This window comes from Gracilinanus agilis, chromosome 2, assembly GCF_016433145.1.
Source record: "Gracilinanus agilis isolate LMUSP501 chromosome 2, AgileGrace, whole genome shotgun sequence".
Lineage (NCBI taxonomy): Eukaryota > Metazoa > Chordata > Mammalia > Didelphimorphia > Didelphidae > Gracilinanus > Gracilinanus agilis.
This window is the reverse complement of record NC_058131.1, coordinates 654,836,062-654,852,352: the sequence shown is the minus strand read 5'-3', so window position 1 is coordinate 654,852,352 and position 16,291 is coordinate 654,836,062. Positions and strand designations below refer to the sequence as shown.

Genomic DNA, 16,291 nt, shown 5'->3' with positions numbered 1-16,291 from the left:
TAGATATTTTACCAAGTCTAATTACATCCCCCTCTCCTCCCACCATTTCACTGCAATCACAAAGTAGATTTAGATAGAATAAAATCATTTTTTAGCTTTTAAAGACTATACAGACTTAAAAAAAGTTTAGGGTGAGGGTGCGAAGGGGGCAGCTAATAAATGGATGATCCCAGGGGGATGCAATAACTAAGACACAGTCAGAAGAAACTAGACCCTGGCCCACCATCTTTTAATGGTCCGACAAGAGAGTGCGAGCAGACAAGCTCAAATCAACTCCCCTAACTAGAAAAAATTAAAGCAAAACAAAAACCCTTCAAAGATTCAGATTTAGGCGCCTACATAGCCAGGTTAGCTTGATTTCATTGCATGGTTAAAAACTCCCTTTCTAAACCTACTCAGTGATCTTGAGGATGAATGCAAACTGTCTCTCTCTCTCTCTCTCTCTCTCTCTCTCTCTCTCTCTCTCTCTCTCTCTCTCTGTATATCTCTGTATATATATATATATACACATATATATATATATAGTAATCTATATACTAAGAAGAACATGACTCTACACAGTGTTCTTCACATAGTAGGTACTTAATAAACAATTGTTGAGCATGCTTGATGGGCATAATAATTGCAACAACCATTCAGAATTGGTGTGGGAAACAAAGGAGAACACCTATGCAAAGCACTTTACAAACTTTAACTCATTCTACAAATGCTGTTATTGATGTGCCCAAGAGGATGTTGGGAAAACCCATTTGGAATTTTGTATGCAAGCTGAGCTGTTCCCACAAACACATGGCTTAGTGTTCCCACTTAATGCTTATGGGGCCTGGAAATGTTATTTCCTCTCACCAGGAACTCTGACTTGGTAAAGAGAACTACGATGTTGAAACTGCATTGAGACTAGGCTGCTCTGATGAGGTTAGAATTTCTTGACTAAGAGGTCCACAGTACTGTTTCAGTGACTTCCTGGGAATTAATGGAAAGAACAGTGAATGCCACTTGCCAAGACACATTCAGAGTCCTGACCTCCAAAAGGTCACTTGGAGCACAGCCTCATGTCCTTCTATCACTCCTACACCCCAGTTCAAACCAATGCTACTCCTTCCCCTCCAAGTGACTTCAACCCTTCCATATCCTTCCAGCCTTTCTTTCTTACTCTGGCCCCCCTCTCATTTTCACCAAGTTTTTACATTTTATTATTCTAATTAGATCACCTAATCCAACCCATTAATTTTACAAATCAGGAAACTGAGGCCAATGGAGGCAAAGTGATTTTTCTGATATCCTACTCAGGATTCCAGTTATTGCATTCTTTCCATTGCCACTAACCATTTTCAAAGATACACTTGACTCTACTTCATTTTTTCTTTTCTCCCTCCACTTATCCTACTATGCTGATCCTTAACTCTTAGTAAATATTTTATGAATCCTGAGATTACACACACTATGATACCACCTCTACATATTTTTCTAATTCAAAGTTGTTGCAGATTTTATAGACTAAACATATCTAGGGATACCCAGAACTATGAAAATGGGGCAAAAGCAAAGTCATTCCTTGGTGTATATTTAACTCTCATAAGTATGTGGCAAGACTGGGGAAAAGGAAGCCCTCCCTCTCTTCCTTCCTACCTTCCTACCTTCCTACCTACCTTCCTTCCTTCCTTCCTTCCTTCCTTCCTTCCTTCCTTCCTTCCTTCCTTCCTTCCTTCCTTCCTTCTTTTCTTCTCCTCTCCTCTCCTCCTCCTTCCTTTATATATTAGAATAAACACTAAATATTATTTTTAAGGCAAAAGAGTGATTAGGAGCTAGGCAACTAAGGTTAAGTGACTTGCCCAAAGGTCAAGTGGAAGTGGCAGAGACCAGCCTTGAACCCAGGTCTTCCTGGGTTTGGTTTTCTATCCATTGAACTATCTAGCTGCCCCAGAGGGAGTTTTTTCTAGGACCTGATGGAATTCATAATTTGACCAAAGATGCTCCCAGAGAACTAAAATTATTTGCTCAAAGTCAAATAGAGTCACATTTATATACAGTTTTATGCTTTGTAAAGTGACGAACCTAGGGATTAATTCTAAGGATTGATGAATTTTTTTTATATTTTATCCCCAGTGCCTAGCACAGTGCCTGGCACATCATAGGCATGTAACAATTGGCTTGCTAACTCAGAGGCAAATTCTCCAGATTAGTTGAATTCCTCCCTTCTGATAAATCAGGCATTTAGGATCATGGAAATATAAGATCATAGATCTAGAGTGGAGGGGACCCCAGAGGCCATCTGGTCTAATCTCTTCGTTTTACAGATGAGGAAACTGAGGCCCAGGGAGGTAAAATGATTTATCCAAGGTCACAAGGTAGTCAGTGGAAGAGCTGGGATTTGGACGCAGGGGTTGTGACACCAAAGTCTAGCTGCTTTTCCACCGTATCATATTGCTTCTTTTTTGTGCTTTGTTTTCAAAGAGGATCCATGACATGATGGGGTGATGCCCTAACTTGCTCATGAATTGGATTTAAGTGAGGCAGAGTTACACAAAGTCATCAGCCTCATTCTCTCTTCCAGGGTCATCCAAGTCCAATGGCAGGACAAACTTCAGGATGCTTGGCAATGGTGTGGGATGCATATAGGATTAGAATTGAAAGTTGCCTTTAAAGTCAATCAGTCTGGGCATGTTTGCCAGTATAGGGCCCTAATACTACAGTTAGATAATACATGCCAGAGGCAGCAAGGCATGGTGGAAGGAGCCCTGAACTTAGGAGACAAAAGAACTGGACTAGAATCACAAACCAACCATTTAATACCCGTATTACTTTGGGCCAGTCATTTAACCTCTGCAGGTCTCAGTCATCATCTGTAAAATCAGGAGTTTGGACTAGAAGACCCCTATGGCTCCTTCCATTTCCAACATCCTCTGATTCTAGGGGCCAAAGCCTAGCCTAAAGCTAAAGTAGCTGGTGGTTGGTCTTGAGCAGAGGGTTGGGAACCCTCTGAGGACATCGACATGACGTCTAGGCACAATTCACAGTGAGAAGAGAAAAATACTTGAATGGCAGAGCTCTGGTCAGTGCTTTCTTAGTGTGATGATTCTGAGGGAAGATTCAGCCTTAGACTATTCACCTGGGGGGGTTAGTAAATTTCAAAAGAAATGGGTTTTTTCACCCCACCATCATGCCTTTCTCATCACTCCAGAGAATCTTGTCTATAGCTACAATAAGACAACCACTTTGCCCTGCCAAAAGCCTCAGAAAGACTATAAATCAGAAACAAATACCAGCTTACCTTCCAGTAAGGAAGAAAGTTCTTATATGGAAAGGTGATCTTGTGTAATTATTGGAGGGTTAGTCTCCAAATGAGAATGACCTGGGATCAAGTGCTTATCTCTCACACATACTAGCTGTGTGACACAGGGCAAGTCACTTAACCAATCGGTATTCCAGACACATCTATAAATTGCATAGCTATTGTTAATCAGCATTTGGGGGGGGGCAGTGTCCTTATTGCAAGTTTTCTCTGCCAATGAAATCACAAGATCATAGCTACACCTTATCTCCCATAAAATAGGTCATTTAGTTATTTATTAGTGATGCTAATATCTTTAGCCTCATTAAAGAGTAGAGGGTCATAGGGAAATTAGCCTTTGTGGTGACTGGAAAGTCCAAGGTCTACTACTTGCAGAACATGTTACCTTGGGGAAGTCTTTTCCCCTCAGTTTCGGTGTCTGTAAATGAGGGGTTTAAATTTGCTGGCCTCTGAGATTGGAATCTGGGCTTGAACCGTGACTTCCTGACTACAGGGTTGACTGTCTACTATGGCACAAGAATGTAAACAGAAATGAATTCATTTCTACTTCTGTATCTTCATAGTTTAGGGAATTGTTTGGCATACAGAAGATACTTAATAAATTCTTATTGGTAGATTGATACTTATTGTCTCTGTGAGTTTCTTCCCTAGCATAAATGTGAAATGTTCCTTATATAGTCCGACTCAACATCTTTCTAGTAGGTTGCCAATATCATCATATGGCATTAGAGAGAAGGTTGGAAGTTTCAAAATTTGGTTCTGGGTATAGAATATGAATTTTCTAATAGGTCTGTTTGTTTAATGTTACATCGAATATGGTTGTTTTTCCTTATTGGAGAGGGCTGCGTAGCTTTAAGTCCAGCATAGCTATGGATATAAGCAACACTTGTCCCAAGGATTTGAACCCTTGAAAAACACTTTTGAGAAGCTGATAGACAAACAATTTCAGAATGAAAAGTATGGTGATAAAGTGGGGATTCTTTCCTTGCTTCATTTATAACTAGTGTAGGGTAAGAGAGAGATAAGATTTCATTGCTATTTTGAGTTCTATGGTAGGGGAAATAGACAATTGACTCAACTGATTTTCATTGTTTCTATAGCCTATGATAAATTATGATTATTATTCTACTAAAGTGGAATTGAAAATAGCAACAACAAGAACTCACTCTACCTTAGGCATTGGGAACTCACATGCCCCAGAACAGTAATAGGCATCAAATGATTTGGGTGATATGATCCATTCATTCCACCCTATGTCTGCAAAGTCAACTTTTAAGTATCTCCGTGAGCAAATTCTTGGCTCATTCCATTGTTTTCTTCGGGCTTTTTTCATGGTTTTTTCATCAAAATTCAGCATTTGAGATTTTGTGAGCATTTCATTATTATCTTGTCCTTTTTTCCTTCGGTCTTTCCTGGATGCTTTTGGTTTTAGGGCCTTATAGGCACTTTCCCACAGGTCATGTTTATGATAGTGCTGAGGGTGATGAGGATGGTGGAGGTGATGGGCATGATGGTGATTATATTCTACTTCTGGAAGCTCATTGTCATGGATAGAACCAGGGACATAAATGTCCCTCCTCACCCGAGAGTCAGTGGAGGCATTGGGTGATCGGCTTGGGTCAGTGTCACTGGTCGGGAAGGGGTCATACCTCTGGAGAGTCACGGCCACACTATTGGGTTCAGAGATTGCCAGATCATTAGCATAGACAAGGATGTAGGGCATGTTATTTGGTCCTGGGCCATGGAAGACTTGGTCCTTCTCCCCAGAATCAAGCTCAGCCAAGAGGAGAAGTTCCCCATCCTGTTTGGCTTCCTTAATTATGTGAGAAATATCCTTGGCTTGCCAAACACCTCGTTGGTGGGGGAAGATAGTCACATTACCCTTGACCAACCCAAAAGCTGCATTCTGTGGGACACTGCGGAATACCAGGTGGAAACGAGGGAGGGGTTGTAGGTGCAGAAGGCGACATGAGGAGTTCTTGGAACGTTTGCACATCACTTCTCGGGATCGAGGCCGCCGATCTGAGTAGAAGTGGAATGTGGCTGAAAGAACCATTTCTGAATCTTGCATAGATGTCAAATTGAAATGATACAAGGCTTTCTGGTTAATCATTTCTGTGAGGAAAGTGACAGAAACAAAACAAAACGATTTTGGTTAGGAAGACTAGAGTAGATCTCACACTTCTGATACAAGCTTTAATATTTCATTGTAGCAAAAATACTCATTTGATTGCAGCAAAAATGCTCATAATTTGATGTTTCATATAGAAAAAGAAGAATTCATTTTTGAGGGGGTCGAAAATCTATGATGATCTCTATTACTGATCTTGTATCTAACTCAACACTTTGTATTTCTTTTGGGGAGGATTTGGTGGGTGGGTAAAGAAAATGAGTAGTGGAATTGCTTCCTGAGTTCAAATCTGGTTTCAAACACTTACTAGCTATGTGATCCTGGGCAAGTCACTTAATCCTGTTTGCTTCAGTTTCCTCATCTGTAAGATGAGCTGGAGAAAGAGATGGCAAACCACTTTAGTATGTTTATCAAGAAAACCCCAAATGGGGTCCCAAAGAGTTGAACACAATTGAAAAAAAAAACCCAAGTAAATAACAGATTGACAATTCATTGTCTAGGGAACCTGGCAGAGCACTGAGAAGTTATATGTCTTGCCCAAGGTCACAGGGTTATTTATATTTTTAGCAGAAAACCATCTTTTCCAATGGTACCATGGAACCTTTCTGCCTTTTCTATTTGGTCCAACTATTACTATGGGTATGACTTCTACCCCTCCCATTACTAGCTGTAATTTAAAGTTTTGCAAAGCTCTTCCCATATTTTAATTTATTTGACCCTTATAAACAACTCGGGGAAGTTAAAGTTATTATATTCAATTTACAGGTGAGGAAACTGAGGCATAAAGAAATTGAATAGTCACAGATGTATTATTTATAAGAGAGCACTTAAACCTAGGTCTTTCTGCTCTAAGGCCAGTTGTTTATCCACTAAACTACCACAACCTCATGACCAAACGTGACTTACCTATATTAAGTATCATTTGCCTAAGAAGGTAACATTCTTATAGGATCCTTATGCTGAATATGCTTAAAATGCATCTATGGAAAAATCGCATCTCTGCTGAACAATAGAAACAGTTTGGACATCTGCAGCTCATTTTTCTTGAGGATTTCAAAGTCTTATTTTACAAAAAGCGGGACATCTCAGCTCCACATGAGGTCTAGAAGCCGAGACACCCAAAGTCCAAAGGCCCACACAGTGGTGGAGTATGTCAGAGAAAGCCCCAGGCAGGCTTCACACTGTAACCCTGATCACTAACCTCGGAGCCTTTCTCTGTGTCTGTGCCAGGTTCCTCCTGCCCACATTTCATTAGGTCTCCTTGATAATTGCTTACACTACTTTTGACATGTCAGCCCCTCTCTCCCGCCCCAGCCCATGTCCTGAAACATTCAATATCCTTTCAACAGTTGCTTGAAGACTCCTGCAAACTTCAAAAAAAAGAAATCCTCCAAAATATCTCATGTTTGTTTTCTGGGGAAGCTTGGCAGTGTGTGTGTGTGTGTGTGTGTGTGTGTGTGTGTGTGTGTGTGTGTGTGTGTGTAGTNGTGTGTGTGTGTGTGTGTGTGTGTGTGTGTGTGTGTGTGTGTGTGTGGTTTTCTTTTCTCTTTTTTTTGTAGGGCTCATAAAATTTACATGAAAACAGGACCTGTTTTGTTCCCACTTTCATCTGCCCCTGCTGCTTTCTCCCCCACCAAAAGTCATAATTCTATGTCAATTGCTCCATAATCCCCTCCACAGCAACACCTCGAAGGCCCAATTGAAGAGCGTGTCTCCAAGTGGGAGAATGAGCAGCAGGAGCAGAGAAACCCTCGGAAAGCTCTCTCTCACAGCTATGGAGGAGCCAGTGAAGCAGGGGAAGTCACAGAGGGGAGGCTGAAGCGGGACAAAGCCAAGCATTATTGGGAAAAAGAATGTTCCTGAGTGCTTTCCAGGAAGTATCTCTGCCTCATTGGCACTTGGGCCATATTTGATCAAATGGAAGACCCTCTCCCGCTTAAAATCCCTTAAAAAATATTGAGGGATTTGGTTTAAGGAGGAATCAAAAGCCTAAGTAGATTCTGAGTGTTTTCACTGAACAAAAGATATAGAAATATTTCCCTCATGCAAATATAGCAACAGATGGAGATTTAGAATGGGACTTCCCTAAATACTGTCACTTTCAATGGGATCCTCAATAGGACCCTTTTTTGACAAACTTGATGTTTATTTAAATTGGTGAGGGACTTGAACCCAGATCTTGAACCTCTTGGCTTCCAGGTAAGTTCTCCATCCACTAGAGATTGCCTCAAGATCGAGTTTCTTTAATCAGGACTCTGCTTACAGCAGCTAAGTTGGTTGCCTGAGTAACATTATACCTTCGTGACCAAATCCTATGGGAACAAAGATTATTATAGTGAATCAGTACATAAAGAAGTCAGTGCTCTTCTCAGTGTTAAGGAGCAGTGGCCCTGAAGGCTAATGTAATGGAAAAGTATTTATGGAGCCCTTACTTTGTGCCAAGGCTCGGAGGATATAGACAGAAAGACGAGGCATTTCCTTCTTTGAAAGAGCTCATGCTTTAATTGAGGGAGATGATATATAAAGAAAGTTTATGATCATGTTAAATCTTTGGCAGATGGCAGACCCCATAGTTCTTAGGCAGGTTAAGCAGCAGGGCAGATGGCAAGACCCTGAGTCTCCAGGAGTAATGGCAGGGTGGATGGATGGTCAGTTCCCTCCCAAAGGTTAGAGAAAAGTGGGGCTCTGAGCTACCTTAAGCAGAAGTAGGGATATGGGTATTTACCATGTCACTGAAACTCAATTTGGGGGCAATAAAGATTAGAGGAGAAGGATAGTTTAAAAAATATGAAAGATTTAGGATCTTGCAGTCTCTTCGAGGAAGAAGGAGACCAACAAGTAGATGATGTTATTTCAGGAACAGATTTCTCAAGGGCTGGTCAAGGCTAGACTAGGATGAAGGAAAGATCAAGCTTCTGGTGAATGAAGGGTAAAGGAAGTGGCAATTAGGTCCCAGGAAGGAGATCCCTTGTCCAGTCAGAGGACTTGGGTTCAAATCCTGGTCTTGCCACTTTTACTTTTATGCCCTTAGCCAAGTTCCTTCTATTCCCTGGGTCTCAGTTTCCTCACCTGTAACATGAGAGGATGGATTTAAATGACTTTTAAGCTATTTTCCAGTTCTGAATCTGTGTTTCTATCACCCTAGGATTTTGATATCATTTGTTGGAACATTTAAATAGAAATATCACCAATAGCTGTGGAGTACTTTGAGATGATAAGAGAAGAAAACTTACATCATGCCATTATATTGGCCATAGACATAATTTCATTGATAAGACATGAAAAAATATGAGGGGATTCTAGATACTAAACAGTAGCATTTGCTCAAATTATCTGGTCACAGAAAATTTTGGCCTTGAAATGTATTGACGAAATTCATCCACAACAAATCAAAGGGTCTAGGGGTCTGGAATACTGATAGGCTAAATGAAGGAACAGGGATTCTTTGGAAATTATACCTACTTGTATACCCTAAACTGATGTATATTATATTTTTTCTATGTATATATACATGGTGGATGTGATCTGACTTCAATACATAACAAATAAGGAATTATTAAAAGATCCAGAGTAAAGGATGTCATCAAAGAAAAGTCTGAGTGAAAAATGTGGATAAGTGAGGAGCAGTCAATAAATAGCCCATATGCTCTATTGTTATCCTTGAAATTTTAAGAAGAAATAAGCAAGAATTAGATCCTTGGCATGCTGGATTAGGACAAGAACTGCCAATGATGGCAGGCATGCTTGAGTTGCAAGATACATCATTGGAGGGAGTTATCTACCTCGAGGAAATCACAGACCTATTTAAATATTTGATTAGTGTGTTGTAGCTTCAAATTTTTCTCAAAGAAAATTTTTCCTTTCACTTAAAAGGGTTCCTCAGCTCAGACTTTTGGAAAATACTGAACATAACAATATGTTGTTATCCAGAATCATCACAATAAAAATCCTTTGTGTAGTTATTTTTCAATATGTACTTGTATTTTAGAGTGTGTGTGAGAGAGAAATACTTTAAGCAGTCTGGTGAAACACGAACACCTCAGAATAATGGTTTTAAATACAGGAAATAAAATTCAAAGATTACGAATGAAAACGATCATTTGGAAGTCTCTCTCTCTCTCTCTCTCTCTCTCTCTCTCTCTCTCTCTCTCTCTTTCTAGAAACAGAGACACAGAGACAGAGAAGAAAAGAAGAAGGAAGAGGAGAAGGAGAAGGGAGAGGGAGAAAAGGAAGATGAGAATAGAGAAAGAGAGTTCATGGATATCCAGGTTAAGAATCCTTGCCTTAAGCTTCCCAGGTAATTTCTAGTAGAAATTTGATCTTTTGGGTGTTTTAGTCCTATTGGAAAACAAAGTCATAAAATTAAGGGCCTAGTTGAAGTTAGTAAATTAGAATCATAGAATATTCCATCTGGAAGGGATCTCAGAGATTATCTATTTTTTTTAAACCCTTACCTTCCGTCTTGGAGTCAATACTGTGTATTGGCTCCAAGGTAAAAGAGTGGTAAGGGTAGGCAATGGGGGTCAAGTGACTTGCCCAAGGTCACACAGCTGGGAAGTGTCTGAGGCCAAATTTGAACCTAGGACTTCCCATCTCTAGGCCTGGCTCTCAATCCACTGAGCAACCCAACTGCCCCCTCCTTAATTTTTATATATGAGGAGGGCTTCATATAGGTCAAGCAACTTGTCCCTGGTATCACAAAGAACAAGAGGTAGAAATGCAGTCAGAATCCAGGAATAGTACTAATAGTCTCAATGGGATTATTATTCATCACTGATTGTACCAGAATCCAGGGTTTTCAGCTGTACTCTACCCCTTCTAAATGATTAAATGTTATATACTTGGGAAAACTGAATGAAAAATCCAGGGGAATCTCATTGGAGAGGTAATTTGGTAATATGCAGTGCTGGACTAATACAAAAGGCTTCTGAGATACACCTTCTTCAGAAAAAAAATTGGAATAAGAATCAAGGAAAATGGAGCAGAGGTCTGATTTGATTGCTTCTCTGATGTAGAATGGGCTTAGGAATCTTGGGAAATGTAGTCTTTGAAAAGTTGCTCTGATGGTAAGTCATTTAACTTTGCTAAGCCTCATTTTCTTTAGTTGTATGTTGAGGTTTGAGCTAGAAATCCTTCTCTTCAGCTCTAATATTTTGAAAGTTTTCCCAGTTCCACTCCTCTTTCAACTAACTCCTCTATGTTGCCTCCCTCTAAAATAGGGAGAATAATCAGTGTTTCCAGATTTCTAAGAAGCTCTCCAGGTTGAGGTAATTTGAATGAACAGAAATGAACATAAATCCAGATATCTAGTTCAAATGTGTCTGAAACCTGGAGATCTTTTCTCGCTGTCTAGTGTTCATGGAGTTAAACTAACTGATGCCTGAAGAGTACTTGGAGCACCATGAGGATTTTCTAAAATCTAACATGGTCTGAGCGCGATTATTGAAAGGGAGGGACATCCTAGTCCCTTTGTCATGATTTTGACAGTTTTATCTGTCCCTTCAGTTTCTTGGGTTGACACTGATGGAGCTGATGTCAGAACATGAGAATACTGGCAAAAGGGCTAGGACACCCTTCCTCTCCCCTTATATTATTACAAAGGGCCCGGGATTTTTCCAGAGCATGGGATTTCCCCCCTTGTCTCCCAGCATGGATTAGCTCAGTTTACAAGAGAAGACACGACAGAAGCATCTAGTTCCTAGCAAAGTATGTGAGTACTCACTGATTTATGTTTTACTATCAGATGTTCAAGGCATGTTCTTAACATTCAAAAGCACAAACAACAACAAAAATTCCACCCAACGCAAAATCTTGGGGGCAAAATCCAAAGGGAAAAGACCTGCCTCTTGGAATTTTTTAATGTATTTTTTTGCTTAAAAAGAGTGTTTGTTTCTCAAATTGCTGCTATATGGCAACAATTTCAAGAATGATAGATACATATTAGGTTCTGTAGTGAGCTCACTGTTACTGGAAGCATTCAAGTAGAAGCAAGACAGCCAATTGTCAGGGATGCGATAGAAGGATTTCATGAAGTAGCCAGCCGGTTGGATTGGATGGCTTCACTGACCTCTTCTAGTTCTAGAACTGGTTCTTTGAAAGATATATTAATTCAGTCAATCAACAGATATTTATCGAGTGCCTATTATGTGCCAGGTACTATGCTAAACTCTGGGGATAAAAAGAAAGGAAAAAAAAAAAAAAAAAGACGAAAGAAAAGAGAAGAAGCCTCTGCTTTTCAGTGTTTAATGGGAGGAGATAGTATGCAAAGAACTATGTACAAACATAGGGAAGGTGCCAGCATTCAAAAGGAACAGGGGGTCAAGTAGGTGGTTCAGTGGATAGAGCACCAGGCCTAGAGAGAGAGCTCCTGAGTTCAAATCTGACCTCAGACCTTTCCTAGTTATGTGACCCTGGGAAGTCACAACCCCAATTGCCTAGCCCTTACTGCTCTTCTGCCTTGGAACCAATACTCAGTATCAATTCTAAGACAGAAAGTAAAGTTTAAAAAAAAAATAAGGTGGTTGTGAGGGGAGCAGGCAAGACTTCTCGTAGAAGATAAGATTTTAGTTGGGATTTGGAAAAAAATCAACAAAACCAACAGAAAAACAACCCGACCCAAATGCATCTGTTGACTTGGTGTAAATATAAACTTCTTTTGGTAATCATGGATTCCTTGCTGAACTTGGAAAATTCTAACCAACTTGATTTTGAGCGCTCTGCATAAAACTCCAGTTCCTAATGACCCAACTGCAGAACCTGTTTATATGGTCAGGAATCATGTGGTTTCACTCTGGCCTTAGGAGGCCGTCTGTGCTAATTATGTGATGGGTTTGGGCCCAGTGCATGCCAAATTTAGGTCCAAGTGCTACTCTTCACAGTGTTATCACCCCTAGATAAACAGAGTCTAAACACTCTAGGGATTTTTGTCCCTTCATCCATTACCCCTGAAACAGCTGTTACTTTACACCACCCAAAGGAAGATGGAAAATATGACTGGGATGTGAAGGAAAAAAACAACATGGTGGGAGTATGAACATCTTAGAACAGGGGGGGAAATGGTACAGAGATACAGTAGGTTAGGTCCTGTGGCTTTCTATAAGGAACTGTTCAGTGGCTGAGCTCCAGCCACCAGGTAACGACAATCACACTAGTTACAGATTGTAGGTGGTACTCCATTAATTCATATTCAGTGGAAAATACTGTGCACTTATAAAAAAAACTGGAAGGGAAGTAAAAGGTTCATTGGCACCATGAAACCCATTTTGACGTGCCATTAAATCTCTGTATTACACAAGTGTATTACAGGGTTTGTTTTGAATTTTGAATTTTTTAATAGAGTTAGAAACTGCCAAGATCTCTTACTTTAGAAGCAGCCCAACCCAGTAGGTAAAGAAATAGGCTTTTAAATAAGGATTTGAGTTCTACTCTGATAGATTCCCAAGCAAGTCATTTGAACTCTACATATAGGTTTCTTATTTAAAATAAAATAAGAGGAGACTTAGTAGCTAGACTCCTTTCCAATTCAGTGAGGAATGAATGAATAAAAACCAGTGCAAACCCCTCTTTTCCTTCTTTGAAAAGGTGGGGGCTATGGGTGTGGAACACTGCATATATTGTCAGCCTCCACCAACGTGTTGGTTAATTTTGCCGAAATGCTTTATTCTCTCTCTTTGTTATTTATTCTTTGTTATGAAATATGTCTCTCTGGAAAGGCAGGGAGGGGTATATTTAGAAATACAGCCGACATAAACACAAAATAACAGAATTTTTAAAATAAATGGATAAAGACAGTTTTACATAAATGAAGAAAGCCTCACAAAACCCCTAGCATAGTGGATACATGCCTTCGATTTCCAGAGTTTGATATATCTGAGCCTTCTGTATCGATAAACTAAAATGTGGTGGTTCTTTCCTCACCCCACCCTTGTCTCTGAAAAAAATAGTCCTTGAATAAAAAAAAAATCAATGTTCTTGAGCTGTATTTTATTCTAAAATCAGAATAGCTTTAATGCTGAATTATTAGGGCTTTAGACCCAAAAGTTGAGTCCCTTTTCTAGCTACATTTAAATAATATGTCATCAACATATATTGTTGTTGTCCATTTACACCAGTGATTTAACATTGGAAGGAATTTCCAGTGTGGAATGTCTCTCTTTTAAGGAAACTGACTATACCTTTATAGCTTCATGTTGTATAGAGCTTCATGGAAGGTATTTAAAAGATCACATTATCAGCATAGTGCAGGTGAGAACCTCCTCTGCAGTTCCTATTAGAGAGTTGCCTGCAGCCTTACTGAGGAGGTCACACAGCTAATATGTGGTGTCAGAGGTAGGACTTGAACTCAGGTCTTTCCAACACCAAAGCCTATCCTCTAAGTGGTGTACCATACTGTCTTTTGTAATGATCATGATAATTATTTAAAGCAGCACAAAGACCATATTAAGCACCTATCGGTAAACAGTGCTGCTCTAGGACCAAAAGATGAAAGTCACAGGAAGGCAGATTTCAGTTAAGCAAAAGAAAGAATCTTTTAAGATCAGAGTGCTCAACAAAAGTGAAGAGGTTGTTTTACACAGTAATGATTTTCTCATTATGGAAGTGTTCAATCAGCAGCTGGCTGAGCAGCTGCTAGAGATGATGTGAGTTAGAGGAGATTTCTGCACTGCTAGTAAAGTTAGAATGGATGACACTAAAGTGTCTAAAGAGTTTGTGATGCTAAGTGCCATACAGAGTGAATTAGAGTGCTGTCCACCTCACACCAAGGTACTTACTCTATGACTGCCTTCTTTCCCTTCACTACAAGATTAGGATAATGAGATTTACTCCCTACCTCCCAGGCTGGTAATGAGTTGATGGGCTCATATCAGTGAAGCAGAGACACCCAGGATCAGAGGCAGGCACAAGTAAACAGATCTTCTAGCAAAAATAGATCAAATTAAGCTAAATAAATATAAAGCCTCTAGAAGAGCCTGTATTCAAACCATGTGAAATGTTCAAAAGCCTAAGCTGTGTGGAGAAATTCTTTTGATACCAAAGAAGGAAGCTTCCCACTGAACCTACTCTTCACCAATCCTAATAAAATTTCCATACTGCTCCTCTTCTTGAAAAAGCCGAATATACATAATAACAGCAGAGCAGGGTTTGCTGAGTGACCTTGACTAAGTTGCTTAACCTCTCTCTCTGTTTCATTTACAGATGGATTTATTTAATAATTTCTGGGATAACAAATCAATGGGAATAATTGCATAGATGTTACTGATGTGTGTGCAGAAGGCAATTCTGACTGTTCTCAAGCACAAGCAGACATCAGCCAAATCTGTCCACTCTTGAGGGAGTAGGGATGGATGCTTCCTTAATCAGTTGCCCTTTTAGAATAGCCACTTCTTAGGCAAGTGTGGAGTAGAACCTCTTACCATATATATTCCACCCAGGACCACTAATGTCCTCTCTTGGAGGAAGACTTGTTACTACAGTGAAAGCTAGCCACCTTGGAGCATCTGGTACCTTTGAGGTCTTTATCGTGCTGAAGTGCTTTGCCTAGAGACTGGAATGTGGGAATCTCTACACTGTGCCCCCAAACAAGGAAAATTCGGTTTTCTAGAGCAGGGGCAATCTGTGTGACATGGGAAAAGGGGATGTGTGAGGCTGAAGGATGGGTGAGGCTATTGCTTGCACGTTGACAGATGGCGCTCTTACCAACTTCACCCCACAGTGGACCTGTGAAGTTAAAGTAGGAAAGAATCAGTGTCTGGTTGAGAGGACTTAGAGTGATAGAGTGAAAACGTCTCTGTAAGGTGGTTTTGCTACTTTCTTTATAGTGAGTGAACCTACTATGGCCCTGCTTCTCCACTGCCCCCTTCCCTCCCCTCGAGTCCGTCCACCTGGCCAGCTCCACCCCAGAGGGTCATTTTGGCAATGCTAAACAAATTGCTCTCGAGGTGCCCATCTGTCTCGGCCAATGTGGGGCCCTTCGGGATGCTGAGAAATAGCTCCCATTCCACATCTTCTCCGCCACGCATAGAAGCAGAGGGTTCAAGACGAATTGCCCAGAAACTTTAACCCATCAGGGGTCCTAGGAGCTTTAGAAAGATTCTCTTATTAAATTGTCTCCAGGAGAGGGAAGAGGGGCACCAAGACCGCCGCCGGAATGCTCTAAAGAGAGGGAGTTTTGACAAGTTCTTAGGAAGTCCGGGAAGGAGAGAGTGGGAATGGGAATCAAATCAGCTTACCCAGTTTGGGTTTGAAACTGCGGACGGTGTTGCCATCTCCCGGCCGGCTGCCCTCGCGGTTGTATTTCTCATAGAGCTTAAGCATGTGGACAGCTACCATGTCCCGAGCGCTGGCGCCTAGGGCTGCAGACACGTCTCCTAGGCGCTCTCTGCCCGCTGCAGCCGAGCTGGCGGAGGCTGAGGCGGAGGAGAAAGCAGAGGGACCCCCACCGAACAAGAAGTCGTAGGCAGCCGGGGGCAATCCGACCATTCCTGGTGTGTGGCTGCTGCTCGCTCTTCCCTGCGCCAGCAGCAGCAACAGGCGCGGCATTAGCAGCAGCCCGGCCCGAGCGCGGCGCCAGGCCATTTGGAGAGCCCGGGAGGGAGGGAGGCGGGAGGGCTGCAGGGGCTCGGGGTGGCACTTGGGGAGTGGTTGCAGCTGCTGCTGCTGCCGCCGTCGCCACTGCTGCCGCCGCTGTCCCTGGGAGCAGAGCAGTCACCGCCCCACCCACCCGGGGTCTGGAGAAGCAGCTGGCAGGCTGGCGGCTGAAGCTCAGCTCCTGGGACGCCGGCTTAGGCTCGGCTCTCGGGTTCCTCCGCTCTCCGGCTCCGGGGCTGCGCTGCTCGCTTTTTGCACGGGTGAAGGGTAGCAGGGATACG

General features: G+C 41.5%; 1 protein-coding gene across 1 annotated transcript in view; it reads right to left on the bottom strand.

The window, feature by feature from the left end:
* GDF10 (growth differentiation factor 10) overlaps positions 1–15,998 on the bottom strand; it is a 22,856-nt gene extending 6,858 nt beyond the window's left edge. Inside the window, exons 1-2 of the mRNA XM_044662707.1 lie at positions 15,653–15,998; positions 4,464–5,407 (exon numbers count right to left, since the gene is read on the bottom strand). Coding sequence (XP_044518642.1) covers positions 4,464–5,407; positions 15,653–15,998 — 1,290 coding nt within the window. The remainder of the gene's footprint in view (positions 1–4,463; positions 5,408–15,652) is intronic.
* Between the last annotated feature and the right edge of the window lie 293 nt (positions 15,999–16,291).